This window comes from Sapajus apella, unplaced genomic scaffold, assembly GCF_009761245.1.
Source record: "Sapajus apella isolate SASKATOON/1434 unplaced genomic scaffold, GSC_monkey_1.0 scaffold12, whole genome shotgun sequence".
NCBI classification, from domain to species: domain Eukaryota; kingdom Metazoa; phylum Chordata; class Mammalia; order Primates; family Cebidae; genus Sapajus; species Sapajus apella.
In genome coordinates, this window is record NW_022436952.1 from 8,657,897 (window position 1) to 8,675,357 (window position 17,461).

The following is a 17,461-nucleotide window of genomic DNA, read 5'->3' on the forward strand; positions in this document are numbered from 1 at the left end:
AGTCTCACTCTATCACCCAGGCTGGAGTACAGTGGTGTGATCTTGGCTCACTGCACCCTCTGCCTCCTGGGTTCAAGCAATTCTCCTGCCTCAGCCTCCCCAAGCAGCTGGGACTACAGGTGCATGCCACCACACCCAGCTAATTTTTGTATTTTCAGTAGAGATGGGGTTTCACTATGTTGGCTAGGCTGGTCTTGAACCCCTGACCTCGTGATCCACCCACCTCGGCCTCCCAAAGTGCTGAGGTTACAGGTGTGAGCCACCACACCAGGCCAATTTTGTATTTTTAGTGGAGATGGGGTTTCACCATGTTTGTCAGCCTGGTCTTGAACTCCTGACCTCAGGTGATCCATCCGCCTCAACCCCCCAAAGTGCTGGGATTACAGGTGTGAGCCACCATGTCCAACTGCGTTACTTGTTTTTGTCTGGGGTGCCCAGGAAGGGGGCCCACTCTCTGACCCTGCCAAATCTTGGAGAAGGGGTTCATGGGTACAGATTTCTGAGGTCAGCCCTGGCTCCCACCAAGGGCACAAGGCACCCTAGACAGCTCTTCGTGGCTGCATCCCCTGCTGGTTCCTGGTCCCCTGCCACTCATCCCCATGTCACCATACCCTTCACTAGAGGACACAGAGAGCTTGGTGTCCTGGTGCAGAATGGTGCCATGACCTTGCCAGGCAGTGATGGTGCTCCCTGATGAGAACCAGAGAGAGGATGCGCTGATGAGGCTCAACAGAGCAGCCCTGGAGCTGTGCCAGAAGCCAAGGCCACTGCAGTCCGACCTCCTGCACCAGATGTGGTAGGTGCCCTGCCGGGAGAGCCGCCCCATCACCTTCCTTCTGTGGCATCCACAGGGGTCCTGGGCAGGCAGTCCTGGAACTCCAGGAGTTCGAGCTTCCCTTGAGCTCAGGTTGCTAGAGCATGCTGCAAACATTCCATGTTCTGGAACCCTGCAGTGTCTGCTGCTCACTGGAGAGCAGTCACAGTAGAGCAAACACCTTATCTTTTTTTTCTTCTTCTTTTTTCCTTGTTCCTTCTCAATGAGCAGAGGAATGAAAAAAGAAAACTCCAGAGGGCAGAGAGAAGAGGGGGGCAGATTCCATTAAAAGCTTCACTTCTCTGCTGTCACCCTCCCCAGAGCCTGTTTGGAACTTGCTTGTATAGGCGTGGTGTCCTTTTCAAGGCCCTCAGGACAAGCCCCAGGAGCCTTATGCTGGAAGTCTCACACAAGGTTCAGCCCCTCCAGTGGGACTGGGCCCAAGTCTGGCCATGGCCTCCAGCCCTCTGAAGTAGGACTGAGTTCATGCAGGTCTCCTAACCCTAGTCCTGAGCCATTTTTTTCTTGGCTGCCACCCAAGGCAAGCCAGAACCCTGTCCGAGCACTTGCACTGATGGGGAACAGTGAGGATGCTGGCTGCTCAGGGGTGTGGCATGTCCATGGCAGCTCCTGGCACCAGGGTCTTTGAAAGGAGGGACCCAAGCCTCTGCAGTTTCAACGACAAATGAGGAGTGACAGCATTTCTCCACTACATCTTGCCCTCTAGTTTGCAGCTGTGGCGAGAGGTGATTGACAGCCTGGTGAGCCATTCCCTGTGGCTGAGGGCTCTGCTGGGCCTGCCTGATAAGGAGACCATCTATTTGAATGTGCCCGAAGAGCAAGGTCAGATCTTGTGCAACCAACCACACCTCTGTGTAGCCCTCCCCATCTCTCTGCATGGATGGCAGCAGTGCCTGGGCCAGTCATACTCATGGTGGAAGCTCTGCTAGGTTGAGACCATGGAGTGGGTTCTTTCCCCCCTTCTATCAGCTGCCAGGATGTGGTACCCAGAAGCTACCCTTAGTGACCACATTGGTTTAGTAATCCCAGCAAAGTTAAATGACTTATCCATGGCCATTCATGGCAGAGCTGAGACCAGAACCCAGGCACCACAGTCCTGTTTCATGAAGCCACGCGCCTGCCAGGGCTCAAGGCTATTACTCTTTCTTTGCTTTCCACCTCCCCTCAAGCCTCCTCACTAGGTTGGGGGCCTGCCACATTTTCTTCCTTAGATCAAAAGTCACTTCCCATCATGGAAGTGAAGGTGCCTGCCGGGAAAGTTGGGAAGGAGGAGCGGAAAGGAGCGGCCCAGGAAAAGAAGCAACTGGGGATCAAAGACAAAGAGGACAAAAAAGGAGCCAAGCTGCCCGGGAAAGAGGCATGCTGGGGCATGGGCTGGGCCGGGTGGGGCTGGGGAAGGGACTGGAGGGGCTGTGGGGGTGGGGGCTGCAGGGGTGAGGGCTGCAGAGGTGGGCATGTGCTCAGGTTCTCCCAGTGAGCTGCTGTTGAGGACGTCCTGGGCCTACCTCTGGAGCTCCTGAAAGCTGTGTGTCTCCCTCTCCCAGCAGGACCGTCCCAACAGCAAGAAGCACAAGGCAAAGGACGACAAGAGAGTCATAAAATCTGCAAGTCGGGATAGGTTGACCTTGGAAGACCCTACCCCTGACATCATCCTCCCTTCTCAGGAACCCATAGACCCCCTGGTCATGGAGAAATACACCCAGAGGCTGCACACTGAGGTGAAGGGAAGTGCCCAGCAGCCACTCCCCTGCCTCCCACCTGCCTCATTCATTCCTTTAGTCTGCACACAATAAGTGCTCACTCCATCATGGTGGAGGCAGAGCTGCTTCAGGAAGGGCATCCTCGTGTGAGGCAGACCTTATGAATAAGGAATGCGCCTAGCATGTTAGGTGATGGGCACGGTGGGAAAGAGAAAATAGACCAGGTTGGGAAGGGAGGCACAGAGGCCTCAGTGAGGAGGGGACAACCCACAAAGACTTGAAGGGAGGGATACGTGGCCAAGTGGACATCCAGTGAAGAGTGCTCTAGGCAGAGGGAGCAGCCGAGGCAGAAGAATTGCTTGAACCCAGAAGGCAGGGGTTGCAGTGAGCTGAGATCCTGCCACTGCACTCCAGCCTGGGTGACAGAGTGAGACTCCGTCTCAAAAAAAAAAGAAAATCGACATGTTCTGATAGGCTTTAGAAGGTGGCTCTGGCTGCCCTTTGGAGAACAGACTCTAGGGGAACAGAGAGGAAGGAAGCCCTTCTCTTCCTGCTGCTTCCACTTCCTCCCCATAGGTGCATCCTGGCAGATGTGTTCCTTGGGAGAACACCACGTAGGGTGCATTTCCATCAATTGTAAGGGTTTTGAAGGACTAGAGAGACTTCATCCTAATCTGTTCTTAAGTAGCAGGTCCTTAGAGATTCACCCAGGTTTTCCTTTTTGTTTTTTTGTTACTGTTTGTTTTGGAGGGGAGGCCCACAAAGCCAGGTTCAATACATCAGTGTATCTAATGGCGACGCCCATCTTCTAATGTGGACAGCTGGGGATGTGGGATTACATCAGGTGTTGTGGTTAACTCCAGATCTCATTTGATCAGAAGTTCATTTGCCACTGGTGACATCACTAAGATACCTGATGGTTGCTGGGGTCTAGAAAGTAATTAAAAGGGCTCTGAGGAGCCCTGGAGGTCGACTCTTCCATAGCTCTTTGATATTAAGAATCAAATTGCTGGCCAGGTGAGGTGGCTCATACCTGTAATCCCAGCATGTTGGGATGCTGGGGTGGGGCAGATTGCCTGAGCTCAGGAGTTCGAGACCAGCCTGGGCAATGTGGTGAGATCTTGTTTCTAGTAAAAGTACAAAAAATTAGCCAGGTGTGGTGGCGCTTATCTGTAGTCCCAGCTACTTGGGGGGGCTGAGGCACAAGAATCACTTGAACCCAGGAAGTAGAGGTTGCAGTGAGCCAAGATCACGCCACTTCACTCCAGCCTGGGCGACAGCATGAGATTCTTATCTCCAAAAAAAAAGAGAGAGAATCAATTTGCTGGCCAGGCAGCGGTGGCTCACGCCTATAATGCCAGCACTTTGGGAGGCCAAGGCAGGTGGATTGCTTGAGCCCAGGAGTTCAACACCAGCCTAAACAACACAGGGAGATCCCATCTCTACAAAAAAGTACAAAAAAAAGAAAAATAGCTGGGTGTGGTAGCGCACACTTGTTGTCCCAGCTACTCAGGAGGCTGATGTGGGAGGCTCATCTGAACCCAGGGAGGTCGAGGCTGCAGTGATCTGTGATTGCACACTCCAGCCTGAGCAGCAAAGTGAGACCCTGTCTCAAAAACAAAAAAGAATCAACTTGCCTGGGCTTGTACGGTCCAACCCCATTGGAGGGCTCAGTCCCAGAGACCTTTCAGTATGTGAATCTGTTATGTTACCGGAAGGAAAATTGGTCTTCAGGAGGCCAGAGTAGAATTGGAGCTGAGCCCACGCCTACCCTAAACGGCTAAGTGGGCCCCACTCCATAGGCCCCTTTAACAGCTCAGCTCTAGTGCCTCCATGTATCAAAGGTGCCAGTACAGGGCCACCTCCCCAGACTGGTTTGAATAATGAAACTGCAAAAACAGGCTGGCTCACACCTGTAATCCCAGCACTTTGGGAAGCCAATGCAGGTGGATTGCTTGAACCCAGGAGTTCAAGTCTAGCCTGGACAATGTGGTGAAACCCCATCTCTGCAAAAAATACAGAAAATTAGCCAGGTGTGGTGGTGCATGCCTGTAGTCCCAGCTACTTGGGAGGCTGAGGTGGGAGAATCACCTGAGCCTGGGAAGTCAAGGCTGCAGTGAGCCATGATCACACCACTGGACTCCAGCCTGCGTGATAGTGAGATCCTGTCTCAAAAAAAAAAAAAAAAAAAAAAAAAAGTCTGCAAAACCAAAAATTCCTTCACAAGAACTTTGGTTGAACCTGTGAAATTCTTTCACAAACAACTTGGGCTTTTCCCCCTCTCCAGCTGTTCTCTCACGACACGGCTGATATATAGGAGCTTCCCACAGAACAAACCCCGCCTGTAATGTCCTGTTCTTCTAGGTCCATGGGCTGCTGGACACCCTGGTGACCGACCTGATGGTCCTAGCTGATGAGCTCAGCCCTGTAAAGAATGTCGAAGAGCATTTGCATCTCTGCAGGTGACTCAGGCCCAAGCAATCTTCTGGAAAATGGGTTAATAAATAAATCTATTATGCCTCTGTGTCTTCCATGTTGGATCCTGGCTAGGTCAGCTCCTGGCCCAGGTCCTCCAATGTCCCACCTGCCCTCAGATCCCCTCCTGCCAGCAGCTGCCAGAGCCCTCCAGCAGGAGGAGAGACAGACAAAGCTGGGGAGGTGACGTGTGGGCTGCCGAGCAGAAGGGCAGGGGGTAGCAAGACAAGGAGTGAGTCGGGTGACGGGACACAGTGCGTCACCCCTGGTAGTCTCTGCCTCTGGCTTCCTTGGCCCACACTTTTAGGGTGATGCTTCCTGGAGCCAGGTCTTCCCGACGTGTCATCACCAAGTATGACAAAGTGTGAGACGAGGAGTAGAACTAGACCCACGGGACCTGGCTCCCTGCTATCTCCCCTCTTCAGCTGGGTCCCAGGGCCCCAAGCCAGTCCCTGAAGATCATGCTGACCGCACCTCTCCAGCTCTAGAGGCCACATCACCTTGCTACTTCGGGGTCTAGGCTGCCTTATCCCCCTCCTCATCTCAGACCATCTGGCCTTGGGCCATCTTTCCGCCTTAAAAACAGCTGCTGGTCTTCATGCCACCTCCCTTGCTCAGGGAAACAGGAAACAGGCTGGAAATGGCTCTCAGAAAGAACGGTATTGTCAGCTCAAACTCAGACCCGTCATTGTCTCCTGTCAGTCATAACCATTTGGGGCTGGGCTCCCCATGTGAATGGCACTCCAGGCTCCCAGAGTTTGAAGAACAACTTTGGTTTTTGGGTGGGTAGGTGTCCTTAAGTGAGCCTCAGGCATCCTCCAGTTGAGACGCAGGAGGAGGAGAAGGAGGATGAAGAGAGCAGGACTCTTGACTCCGTGTGGGAGAGGCAGGGAGGGGGCTGTGCTGGAGTCCTGATGCCCTCCTCCCCCAGAAGGCAGGGGCTCCACCAAAGGGCCAGCCCCAGGAAATAGCCCTGCCCTCTCCTTTAACGTCCTCCTGACCCAGAGGAGGAAGGGGAGGGGTGTGGTGGGGGTGTTGGAGCCCCCCTTCTTTCCTGCTGAAGAGGCAGGGGAAGAGTTAACTCAAAGCAGTGGGTCCCCAGCGCTGGCTCCAGATCTGCACTTCCAGGGGACAGCCAGGAGGCAGGCCTCCCACCTCTCAATGCACCACCTGCCCGGCCAGCAGGAAGGGGTTAACCTGCCCTGCGCTTCCTCCTGTGTCCTGTTACTGCTGAGGCAGACCTGCCGGGCCAGCTGAGCAACTTTCCTCCGAGTGCTGCCAGGCGCTGGCTAGGAGGCAAACGCACGCAGGAAGAGCTGCTACCCATTCCAGGGACCCTGCTGCTGCCCCTCTGAGGGGTCCACGCCTCTTGGGAGCAGGTGGGTCTCTGGGACAAAGGTCCATGGTGGATGGCTCTGGAGACGCTCCGGAGGCTGTGCCATTCCCCTGCCGCACACATCGGAGGGTCACCGCAAAGGCTACTCAGGCCAGGGCTGGGGCCAAGGGAGCCCGAACTGGAGGTAAGCTTCCTTCCTGACCCCCTCCCTAGCAGTGGCGGCCTGAAGGTGGGGGTTGGTGGGGAGCAAAGAGTGGGCTTGGGGCTTAGTTTCTTTCCCAGGTGCGAGGGAGGAGGCTGAGCTGTAGAGGACCTAAGGGCTTCTTTCCTGCCACCCCTCCCTCCCTGCAGCGCCTGGAAAGGGACTCAGGGCCCCCTCCCTATCCCATCCTGGGACTCGGGATCTTTGGTGGCATTCCCCATAGATTCCTTCCGCACATCTCTGCATTTCCTCTTCCTCAGCCCCTCATGCTCACCTCTAGCCTCAGGGCCGCCCCCTCCCCCGCCCCGCACTTCCGATGCCCCCGGGATGCAGCTATTCCAGGGCTGATAGGGTGGCCAGAAGCTTACAGCTCAAGCTCAACTCCTGTCCCTACAGCGTTAATAAGGCACTGTCATTCCCTACTGCTCAGGCTGGACTTGATTTGGGGGCAGGGGCTGGAGCCCGCCTTAGCAGAGGATGGGAAGGGGATGCAACCGGCGGGTGGGTGCACAGATTTTGCACAAACTCAGGCATGTGTGACTGGACAGATCTGGTTCTTTCCATCTCTCTGAAACCCTCGATGGGGATGAGCGATCTGCATTTTTTGGTCCTGACTTTTAGGAAACACTCCAGGCACCCCCATCCTGCAGGTCCTGAGAGGAGCAGCCCCTCCCCACTAAGCAGTTCTCCTTGGGACCCTGCATGTAGAGACAGCTGATACTCCGTGCCCATCCCACCCCTGCTGGCCCTGCTCCCATCCCCCCCAGCCTCCTCCTCTGCCCTCTCCCTCATCTCTGAATTGGCCTCTCAGGCCCTGCCTTCTCCGTTCCTTTCCCTCCACCTGACAGGGTCTGGCTCAAGGTCACTGCAGTAATTCCATACCCAGCTGCCCAGAGCTGCCGCTGCTACCGCCACCACCGCTGCCTTATCAGCCACTGGGTTTCTGTTTCACTCCCTTTTATTTCTGGGCATATTGTGTTCGATAAAACCCTTTGCTGTAACACTGCTGGCAGCACTCCCAGCTGCTCCCTCTCGCCTTCCTTTCCTCCTCCCCTCTCTGTGCTCTGGCAGCCTCACCTTGGCCCCTCTTGCTCCCACCTTGTCCCCTCAAACTCTGGAGAAGGAAAGTCAAGGTGCCTCCCTTTGTCTCTGACCCCGCCCTTCCCCCAGCTCCTGCAGGGGTGTGCAGAGAATGCCCACCTTCTGGGAGAAAGGTCCAGGCAGGGCCGCTGGGCCCACACCAAGAGTCCCCTCCCACTGAGGCTGGTGCTCCCACCCGGGCCAGGCAGGAGGGCCAGGGCAGCCAGGTCCAGGTAGGGCTCTGGTGGAGTCAGTGCCCAACTGGTTCTGCTAGTTCCAGTGGCCAGCAGATAGGGGCGGCCAGCAGGGAGGGGCGTGCGCTGGGCGGGCTTTGGTTCATACTATTTCCCATCTTCACTCTGCCACCCCCAACCACGGGTTGGGGAGGTAAAGGCAGGTCTGAGTCACTAGCAAGGGGGAGGGCAGGAGTTAAACAAGTTGTGGCCGTGGCATCCCCACAGAAGGCCCGCCACCCACTGGAAGGAAAGACAGACAGCAGACAAAAGGTAGGCTGCGCTGTGGGCCAGGCCTTCCACCTCGCTGGCTCCCAGGGGCTCCTATTCTCTGGGCTCCCAACAAAACCTGCCAAGGCCTGTGGGGTCGCTTTGAACTGAGCCCAGCACTGGCCAGGTGGAAGGAGCGTGGAATTGGGTGGGGGAGGAGAGTCTCCTTTAAATTCCTGCATCTGGCAGCCTGGGGACCAGCTGGGGCATGGGCTGGGATGGACAGTGGAGCCGAGAGGTGTTTGGTGGGTGGGGGCAGTTCACGGGTGAAGTGAGGCCCAGCTAGTGTGTGTGTGTGCACACACCAGTGCGAGCCAGGGAGGAAGGGAAGTGGCCAGGGCATTCCTCTTTTGGTATCTAACAGGGCCTTGGGAGGACCTTGGCCTGGGGTTGCATTCAGCAGCTAGCCTGGACCTGCAGCTGTGGGGAGGGAATTGGGCTGGCCCAGCTCCTCTCCCTGCTCGGGTACCAGAGGTTCACCATGTGTTCAGGGCTTTGGGGCTTTAGAGAACCCAGACCATTCCTACTCTCAGGGAGCTTCCATTTCAGCTCAGAAGGTGAGACTGAGACAGTAAAGCAGTCTGATGAATTAATGACCAAACTGGGTAACACTGACAGTAAGCATTGGATTAGTCTTCTGGAGACCTAGATGTTAGTCAAGGCTCTGCCACCCAAGTGACATAGGACACAGGCAGGTCCCATCCCCTCTCTGGCCTCAGCACTTTCGTGTATACATGGGAGTGGCACTGGTGGTGGCAGTGGCCAGATCTCTGAGGGGCAGCTTTCCTCAAATGATCCTTGCTCTCCTGCCTTCTGGCCCAGCTCACAGCATTTCTTCTGAGCTGCCTTCCCCGACTTGCTGGTTCACTCCTCCTCACTCTTCTCTTGGATCTTGGATCTCAGCTCCACCACCACCTCCTCCAGGAAGTCTCCTCTGATTTTCCTGGCTTGGCTCTTCCTGTGCTGCTCTGCACTCCCACACTGGACTGTGATTTTCTGTACCCTCTCAACTGAATGTGGGTGGACCAAGGCGTGTGTTCTGTGCCTGGCATGGTGCCTGGCTCAGAAAAGGCCTCTAGGAAACAGGTGTTGAATGCATCAAACTACAAAAATTAACAATATGAGAAAAGTGAGCTGGGGAGCTGGAAAGGATAGGTCTTAAGCTAGATCTTGCAGAAATAGAGGAAGTGGCCAAGCAGAAGCAAGGCAAGTGGGCATTCCTGGAATACTGTTAGTGTGCCCCCATGAGGCCGTGCCCTCTTAGGGGGGCTTCCTGGGGTCATCCCGGTCCCCCACGTAGCAGCACTGTGATCTCGGACAAGTCACTTAATATTACAGGGTCTCGATCTGTTGCCCAGGCTGGAGTGCAGTGGCACGATCACGGATCACTGTGGCCTCCATCTCCTGGCCTCAAGCAGTCCTCTTGCCTTGGCCTCCTGAAGTCCTGGAATTACAGGCATGAGCCACCATGCTGGGTCCATTTAATATTCTTTGAGCCCCACCTTTTCCATCTTTGTGGTGAGACTGTGCAGACAGGCAGATGAGCATGCAAGGCTACAAGTGCCTGCTGAATTATAAGTGAAATAAGAACGTGTGCTGCTGAAGGCTTTTCCTGGATGCAGGGACACTCTGGCCAGGCCTCATTTAGTTGGTCAGTGGCTGAGTGACCCCTGAGGTAGGCCTGTGCCCCTGAGTTCCAGGCTCTCTCTTCCTTAGCCCCATGTGGAACCCAAGGACACAGCTGCTCTGCTAAGAACACGGCAACCCATCCTTCGAGACCGTGACCTCGCCACAGTGGCCCTCAGCCCTCCACCTCCAGCGGGGGCGAGGGCTGCCCACCTCCAAGTCTCCAGCCATGACGACCTCCGCGCTCCGGCGCCAGGTGAAGAACATCGTGCACAACTACTCCGAGGCGGAAATCAAGGTGCGCGAGGCCACCAGCAATGACCCCTGGGGCCCCCCAAGTTCGCTCATGTCTGAGATTGCTGACCTGACCTTCAACACCGTGGCCTTCACTGAGGTCATGGGCATGCTGTGGCGGCGGCTCAATGACAGCGGCAAGAACTGGCGGCACGTGTATAAGGCCCTGACATTGCTGGACTACCTGCTCAAGACAGGCTCTGAGCGGGTGGCCCACCAGTGCCGCGAGAACCTCTACACCATCCAGACGCTCAAGGACTTCCAGTACATCGACCGCGATGGCAAGGACCAGGGCGTCAACGTGCGCGAGAAGGTCAAGCAGGTGATGGCCCTGCTCAAGGACGAGGAGCGGCTGCGGCAAGAGCGGACCCACGCCCTCAAGACCAAGGAGCGCATGGCACTGGAGGGCATCGGCATTGGCAGCGGGCAGCTGGGCTTCAGCCGCCGCTATGGCGAGGACTACGGCCGCTCCCGGGGCTCCCCGTCCTCCTACAACTGTGAGTGAGCCCCCCGGCGTTTGGCTGGGATGGGGAGGTGGCCTGACTTCCAATCCTGGCTCTGCAAGCCGAGCCATGGTTCATAATACCTACCTCTGAGGGGTGTTACGAGGATTCAGACATAAGGAATGTAACATGCAAGGCACAACATCCGGCACACGGGAGGCACTCAACATGTCAGCTCAGATAATAATGTTGTTGATTCATTATCATTTGTTAGCTGCCTGATAGGATGGGGGATGGTGGAAGCATGGGCTTTGGAGTCAGATAGCATTCTTTATTCTGCTTCCTCCAAGCTGTGTGACCTGGGCAACCAGTTCTCTGAACCTTAGTTTCCTCATATGTACAATGGGGATAGGTTCACCTACCTCCATCATTTGATCTGAGAATGAAATGAGACCAGGCAAAGGAATTCCCTCTACCCTGCGCCTAGACACATGGCCTCCCCCTTCATCCCCTACCTGAGGGCAGCTGCCAGACAGTCCCTGAGTCTCTGCCCCCAGTGGTGTGGGCTTCCTGGATCTGAGTACTCAAAATGGCCCTCCTTCCATAAAGCCCTTGACAATTTGCTGAGGGCTTTGAGGCTGTGACCTCGTTGGACTACAAGCTCCTATCCTTGCACTCCCCTTTCCCCCCAAGCAGGATGGGGTCCGTCTGGAAGTCCAAGAGCTGGAGTCAGGAAACCTGGGTTCAAGTCCTGCTTCGGAACCCTGGTCAGGTGCCCTGTGGCTGCCTGTGCATCTGCCAAGGAGGGACTGGAGCCATCCCACCAGGGAGGGATGGGGAACTTACAGTGGCTGGCACACTGCCTGGCCCATGGGGGCCTCCACAGCCTGTTGCTCCCCTCCTCTCAGTTCTCCTCCTTGAGCCTCAGCTTCCTGGCAGGCAGGGGGTGCGGCAGCCAGGTAATGGCGTGGTCACAGAGCCATGATGGTCGTTGCAGCCTCCTCTTCATCACCCCGCTGTACCTCCGACCTGGAGCAGGCCCGGCCTCAGACATCAGGGGAAGAGGAGCTGCAGCTGCAGCTGGCCCTGGCCATGAGCCGCGAGGAGGCGGAGAAGGTGAGGCTACATGGCTCCAGGCTGTGGTGGGGAGGAGATGGGCTAGGAGAGAGAGTGCCCCTCAGCCTTGACTCAGGCTCTGTCACCTGAAGCCCAACTCCTGTTCCCAAGGACAGCACAAGGCCCACTCGTTCCTTTGGTTTGTTGCAGGCAGGGACTGCCTCCCTGCCTCTAGTCCTTTCCACTGGAGCTGGGAAGGGTGGCGAGTGTGCAATTAGGGGCACATGGCATGTCTTGGGGGGCCTGCTACCACCTCATGGTGGGGAGGGTATGCTCAGACACTGACATATGCTGTCCCCCCAGCAGCTGTCCTTTTGGGGAGACAAGGACGGGCCCCCGATATCATTATCTTTGCCGTTACCTCTGTGGATCCAGGAAGACCGGGCAGGAGGCAGCTGGGCCCCACACAGGAGGGCGGTGGGGAACTTTCAGAGGATTCAGAAGCTAAAGACCAGTCTTCCTGATCTTTAAACTGCATTTCAGATGCAGGCAGGGAGAAGGCCACACTCACCCTGCTGAGGGGCAAACCGCCCATGCACACTCAGGGTGGGCATCTGTCTCTCCATCCCCACCACCCAGGCAGGGCTATACTACCCTTCTGGTCCCAGGGTGGGGGTACAGGGCCAAGCTCACCCCTCTCTTCCTCCGCAGCCTGTCCCCCCAGCCTCCCACAGGGATGAGGACCTGCAGCTGCAGCTGGCTCTACGCCTGAGCCGGCAGGAGCACGAGAAGGTAGTGGGCCTAGCCCGCAGGGCCTCTGGTGCTGCTGCCGCTGCTGGTGGAGGTGCTTCAGGGCACTAACAGGCTCCTCCCACTGCTGCTCCTAACCTCTCAGCTGCCTCCCACCCTGCACTCAGCTCCTCGACTCCAGCCTCGGGTGCACAGGTCCTGGGAGTCCTGGCTGCTCATGCTCCTGATTCCTTCTGTGCCTTCTGCAGGAGGTGAGGTCCTGGCGGGGTGATGGCTCCCCCGTGGCCAACGGTGCAGGGGCTGCTGTCCATCAACAGCAGGGCAGAGAGCTCGAGAGAGAAGAGAGAAAGGAGAAGGAGAAGCTAAAAACCAGCCAGGTAGGGAGTGGGCTGGGCCGCATGGGCGGGACAGGGCCTAGGAGATGGGCTGAGTATTTGTCAAGAGAGAGCAGAGCAGTGCTTGGCATATACTAAGCACTGAAGTGTTTATGAGATGAAATGGGGGTGGGGTGTAGCGGCCCTAGTCCCACACTGCAGGGGCTGGGGACTGAGCTGACAGCAAAGTGGGATACAAAAGGATCCTGATCGGAGACCCCTGGATTGGGCTCTGGATTTGCTGCCACTTACTTACTCTATGACTTGGGGCATGTCACTGTCATGGCCGCAGTTTCCCCTTCTGCACAGTGTGCTTGTTGGATAGCTGCAGCTCTGGCATGCGAGGATTATGTGATACTGTCGATCAAGACTAGGGTGGCCCAAGCACATGGTGCTGAACACACCTTGGGCTCGTGGACGGATTTTCCCCGCGTGGGGAGCAGGCAACTGCTGAGTGCACGGCTGCCCTCCAGAGCCACCCCCACCACGCCCAGATGCTGTGGTCTTCTTTCCGCCCATGTTCACTGTGGCCAGTTTCTCTTGGACACTGACCCAGGGAAGTAGGCTGGTTGAAAAACATCTGCCTTTGCCCTTCATGCCCCTTCCTGCTGGCCTGAATTCTATCCCAGCTTTGCCTCTCCCTGGCTGTGACTTCAGGCAAACCCATTCCTCCCTCTGGGCCTGGGCTGGCTCATCTATAAAACGGGTACATCACCTGCCCTACCTACCTCACAGGGTTGTTATGAAAATCAGGTAATCTGTGGATGAAGAAACATTATAAACTGTAAAGCGCTGTGCAGAAGACAGGGATCGTGACTAGGTATCTGTGGAATGAATAAAGAGAATAAGCTGCCATTAGGCTGACGGGTCAGGGCCTGCCCTCCCTCCAAGCCCCGCCCACTTCTGAGCCCCGGCTGCCTCTCCCCTCCACAGTCCTCCATCCTGGACTTGGCCGACATCTTCGTACCTGCCCCGGCCCCGCCCTCCACACACTGCTCTGCTGACCCATGGGACATCCCAGGTGGGCATGCAGGGCTGCAAGAGACTTCCAGGCTGGCCCCAAAGCCCTCTCCTTCCCAGACACTTGCTGGCAAAGCACCTCCCTCCAACACCTGACTGTCACCGGGCAAGTCACTCACCACCATGCGCCTCTGAGGCCTGTGGGACAGGCTTTTGTAGTGTGGCCTGGGGAGCACGTTTGAAGAGCTCAGCTCCTAGGAAACGCAGCAAATGTTCTCTTGCTGCACTCACTTGCTCAGCCCGTCCCTGCCTGTGAAGGTGGCCTGCAGGTCCCAGCTTCTGGGGTCACTCGCCAAATACAGCCTCCAGCCTGCTGGGTGGTTCTGAGGCCACAGTCACTCTGTGACATGGATCCCCCGACTCCCAGCTCGGGCTGGGTAACTGGGAAGGGCCCTGGGAGAGGGCTAAGGGTGGGCCTGGGGTCATGTCTGTGCTGTTTCATTTCAGGTCTTAGGCCGAACACAGAGACCAGTGGCTCCTCCTGGGGGCCTTCTGCAGACCCCTGGTCTCCAATCCCCTCAGGAACCATCCTATCCCGAAGCCAGCCATGGGACCTGACTCCCATGCTGTCCTCCTCTGAGCCCTGGGGCAGGACCCCAGTGCTGCCTGCTGAGCCCCTCACCACAGACCCCTGGGCACTCAACTCTCCCCATCACAAACTCCCCAGCACTGGGGCTGACCCTTGGGGGGCCTCCATGGAGACCTCCGACACGCCTGGTAAGAAGAGGGCCAGAGAGTGTGAGTGAGAGGCTGGGGCACTTCCAGGTCCCCTTCCCTCCAGGGCCAAGGGGGCAGCAGATGCTGTTTTGACCCCTGGAAAGGGGTCAGACCGGTATCTGCCCTTTTTGCCATCCCATCTCCTCCCCCTCTCTCTCTTCGGCTAGCTGTAGGTGATGCCTCGGCCTTTGATCCATTTGCCAAACCTCCAGAATCCACAGAGACCAAGGAGGGTCTGGAGCAGGCCCTGCCTTCTGGGAAGCCCAGCAGCCCTGCGGGTGAGCAGGGCAAGGGGATGGGGCGGCTCTGGAGAACCAGGGGCCCCCCGGGGCGGCCTCTATCTTCCTCCCACGTCAGACGCCAATCCCTCTCCCCACCAATGAGCTCTAGCATTTCTATTCCAGAGCTGGACCTGTTTGGAGACCCCAGCCCCAGTTCCAAGCAAAATGGCACGAAGGAGCCAGATGCCCTGGACCTGGGCGTACTGGGGGAAGCACTAACCCAGCCAAGCAAAGAGGCCCGAGCTTGCTGGACTCCCGAGTCCTTCCTGGGCCCATCAGCCTCTTCCTTGGTCAACCTTGACTCATTGGTCAAGGCGCCCCAGGCTGTGAAGACCCGGAACCCCTTCTTGACAGGTAGGACATCCCCCTGACCCAGGGGCCTCTGCTTTCAGAGCCCAGCCTCAGCCGGAGAGCTCCCTCTCCTTCCCCACTTCCAAGACCCTCTGGTATAGGATAGCGATCGCTCCAAGGCACTCTCGTTCTGCAGGTCTCAGCTCTCCGTCTCCCACCAACCCGTTCGGTGCAGGCGAGCTGGGCAGGCCGACGCTGAACCAGATGCGCACCGGGTCGCCGGCGCTGGGCCTGGCGGGCGGGCCCGTGGGAGCGCCCCTGGGCTCCATGACCTACAGCGCCTCTCTGCCCCTCCCGCTCAGCAGCGTGCCAGCCGGCGTGACCCTCCCCGCCTCGGTCAGCGTCTTCCCGCAGGCCGGAGCCTTCGCGCCGCCCCCCGCGGGCCTTGGGCAGCCGCTGCTGCCCACGCCCAGCTCAGCCGGGCCAAGGGCCCCGCCCCCGCAGAGCGGCACCAACCCCTTCCTCTGAGCGCCGCCCCGCGCCGGGCCGATCTGCGCCTGCGCCGGGCGCACCGCGGCCCCGCCTCCGGACCGGGACTGGGCGGGGCGGCGGGGCTCGTGGGTCGCGGAGCCCGTGGCGGCTGGATTCCCGCGGCGGCTCCGGAAGCTGGACGTGGACCACGGCCCGGGAACTAGAGACTGATCGCCCCCATAATAAAGACTGGAACGCTCGTTCTCAGCTCTCACCAAGTGGACTTTTTGCGGGGTGTGGCTACCGGGTCCAGACCACAGCGTGGATCATCGGCTACCGAGGATACTGCAGCTGCACAACGTGGGGTGTAAAACTGCCCCCACTTCCTTTCCAGCTCCTCTCAACCCTCACCTCCATCCCCCGTCACCCTGGCACCTTCGCTTCCAGACGCTTCCAGGCTGTCACTCATTCGGTCATTTCATTCATTTATCACACATGGGCACTGGGGCTGAGCTAACAGCAAGAGACAATAGGCCTTTGTTCCTATTTATTGGGTACTTACTACTTATGTGCTAAGCAGATCAGTTTATTTAATCCTTGCAACAACACTCTAAGGCAGATAATATTGTTAATTCCGTTCAGGACCCCAGCTACATCATTTGTGGGGCTCAATACAAAATGAAAATGTGAGGGCTCCTTGTTTAAAATCGGGTGAAGAATTTCAAACCAGGGACAGCAGGGCATGAAACCAAGCGCAAAGCCCACCAAAGTGCGATTGCACAGGTCTCCCACCCCTGCAGCTGGCACTACTCCGATTTTTCAGGCGAGAAACCGAGGCTCAGAGAGGTTAAATGGCATGCTCAAAGTCACAAAGCTGGCATGGGGCAGGGCTGGAATTCAAAGTCAGACAGTCTGGCTCCAAGGCCAGGAGCTCCCAGGCTGGGCCCCAGATTTAATTCAGCAAATATTGACTGACGGCTGTGGACAAAGTGCTGGGCTCACCTGGGAGGGATCCAAGAATTGCTAGGCTAAGCTCCAGCGCAGCAGGGTAGACAAGCCAGGAGCTTGTGATGCGGCTGTGGCAGGAGCCAGGTGCAGGAGCTCCTGGGCGCCTTTGCTTTCCTGAGTCACCTTAAATCTAACTGCCCTCTCCCTTGCTTCACCAAGGCTGGCCAGAAACTCAGTCTCAGCCACGCAGAGGGAGTCGGACCCCTTCTGGGATTGTGGAGTCTGGGAAGCCAAGGATGGGGTGGGGCTTGGTACTCAATCCAGGAGGGTCCCCTATGGTCACCCTCACCTCTTTTTCTTCTCAATGCTCCCTTATCAGTGGACCACTGGACACTGATGTGTCCTCAGTGCTCAGGGTCTGGCTCTGCAGGCAGCCTGCGGCTAGCCCCCATCCTCCTTTCAGGGACAAATGGCCTTCCACCAAAGTCAGTGAGTGGAGGGACACAATGGCACTCCCCTTCCTTAGGTGGGGGTAGGGGAGGGGAGCCCCACAGTGGCAGTTACAGACAGTATGGACAAGAATCCCTGCTCAGGAGTCAGACTGACAGTGTTCAAAGCTCTGTTCCAAGGTTTGACCCTGAGAAGAATCACTTAGTAATAAGTGGTTATGCTGTGTGACCTTGAGTAAATTCCTTACCCTCTCCATGTTTCTGTGCCTGTGTTTCCTTACTTGTCAAATGGGATCAGAAATTTCTTCCACATGAGATTGCTATGTGGACGCCCCCAGGCCACTGTCCACTCAGCTCAGGGCCCACCCTCTTCAGAGACTGACCATGAGGCCTTTCAATCCTGATTTTGCCAGGCAATACCTGAGTGCAGGATCCATCTATTAATCTATTAATACCTCTGCCACACCCAAACCTGGGATGATTCCAATCTTTCTGGGCCCTGACCCACCCTTTTTGGCCCTGCCACCCAGGCTGTCTTCTAAACTGGATCCCCTGAGGACTTCCAAGGGGAGAGCTGTTTTGTCTCCCACAAAGAAGAGGTTGGGGCCAG

The 17,461-nt window shown here is 57.0% G+C and overlaps 2 protein-coding genes across 8 annotated transcripts in view; both read left to right on the forward strand.

Moving 5' to 3' along the window:
• MYCBPAP (MYCBP associated protein) overlaps nt 1–5,053 on the forward strand; it is a 23,357-nt gene extending 18,304 nt beyond the window's left edge. For 2 of the 3 annotated variants that reach the window (XM_032279992.1, XM_032279990.1), the window contains exons 15-19: nt 675–796; nt 1,542–1,657; nt 2,047–2,192; nt 2,380–2,553; nt 4,900–5,053. In XM_032279992.1, the coding sequence (XP_032135883.1) occupies nt 675–796; nt 1,542–1,657; nt 2,047–2,192; nt 2,380–2,553; nt 4,900–5,001 (660 nt within the window). In that variant the 3' untranslated portion in view covers nt 5,002–5,053. The remainder of the gene's footprint in view (nt 1–674; nt 797–1,541; nt 1,658–2,046; nt 2,193–2,379; nt 2,554–4,899) is intronic. The other variant, XM_032279991.1, reaches the window with a different exon arrangement.
• A 101-nt stretch (nt 5,054–5,154) lies between these two features.
• On the forward strand, nt 5,155–17,107 carry EPN3 (epsin 3). 5 transcript variants are annotated; one of them, XM_032279994.1, is made up of 10 exons: nt 5,155–6,530; nt 9,848–10,548; nt 11,492–11,610; nt 12,262–12,342; nt 12,549–12,677; nt 13,608–13,695; nt 14,142–14,411; nt 14,579–14,689; nt 14,816–15,046; nt 15,180–17,107. In XM_032279994.1, the coding sequence occupies exons 2-10, from the start codon at nt 9,987–9,989 to the stop codon at nt 15,509–15,511; spliced, it is 1,923 nt and encodes a 640-aa protein (XP_032135885.1). In that variant the 5' UTR covers nt 5,155–6,530; nt 9,848–9,986; the 3' UTR covers nt 15,512–17,107. The 5 variants fall into 5 exon arrangements, with proteins under 5 accessions (XP_032135885.1, XP_032135886.1, XP_032135889.1 ...); XM_032279995.1 differs by having other exon boundaries at nt 5,155–6,389; XM_032279997.1 differs by lacking the exon at nt 5,155–6,530 and adding an exon at nt 7,165–7,861.
• The last annotated feature ends 354 nt before the right edge of the window (nt 17,108–17,461 follow it).

What these genes read in the sequence shown, in the direction of transcription:
- EPN3 (XM_032279994.1), top strand. Translation starts at nt 9,987, where the DNA reads ATGACGACCTCCGCGCTCCGGCGCCAGGTGAAGAACATCGTGCACAAC. An exon ending in GCCGCGAGGAGGCGGAGAAG is followed by an intron (nt 11,611 to 12,261) that starts GTGAGGCTACAT and finishes CTTCCTCCGCAG; the next exon opens with CCTGTCCCCCCAGCCTCCCA. An exon ending in GGAGACCTCCGACACGCCTG is followed by an intron (nt 14,412 to 14,578) that starts GTAAGAAGAGGG and finishes CTCTTCGGCTAG; the next exon opens with CTGTAGGTGATGCCTCGGCC.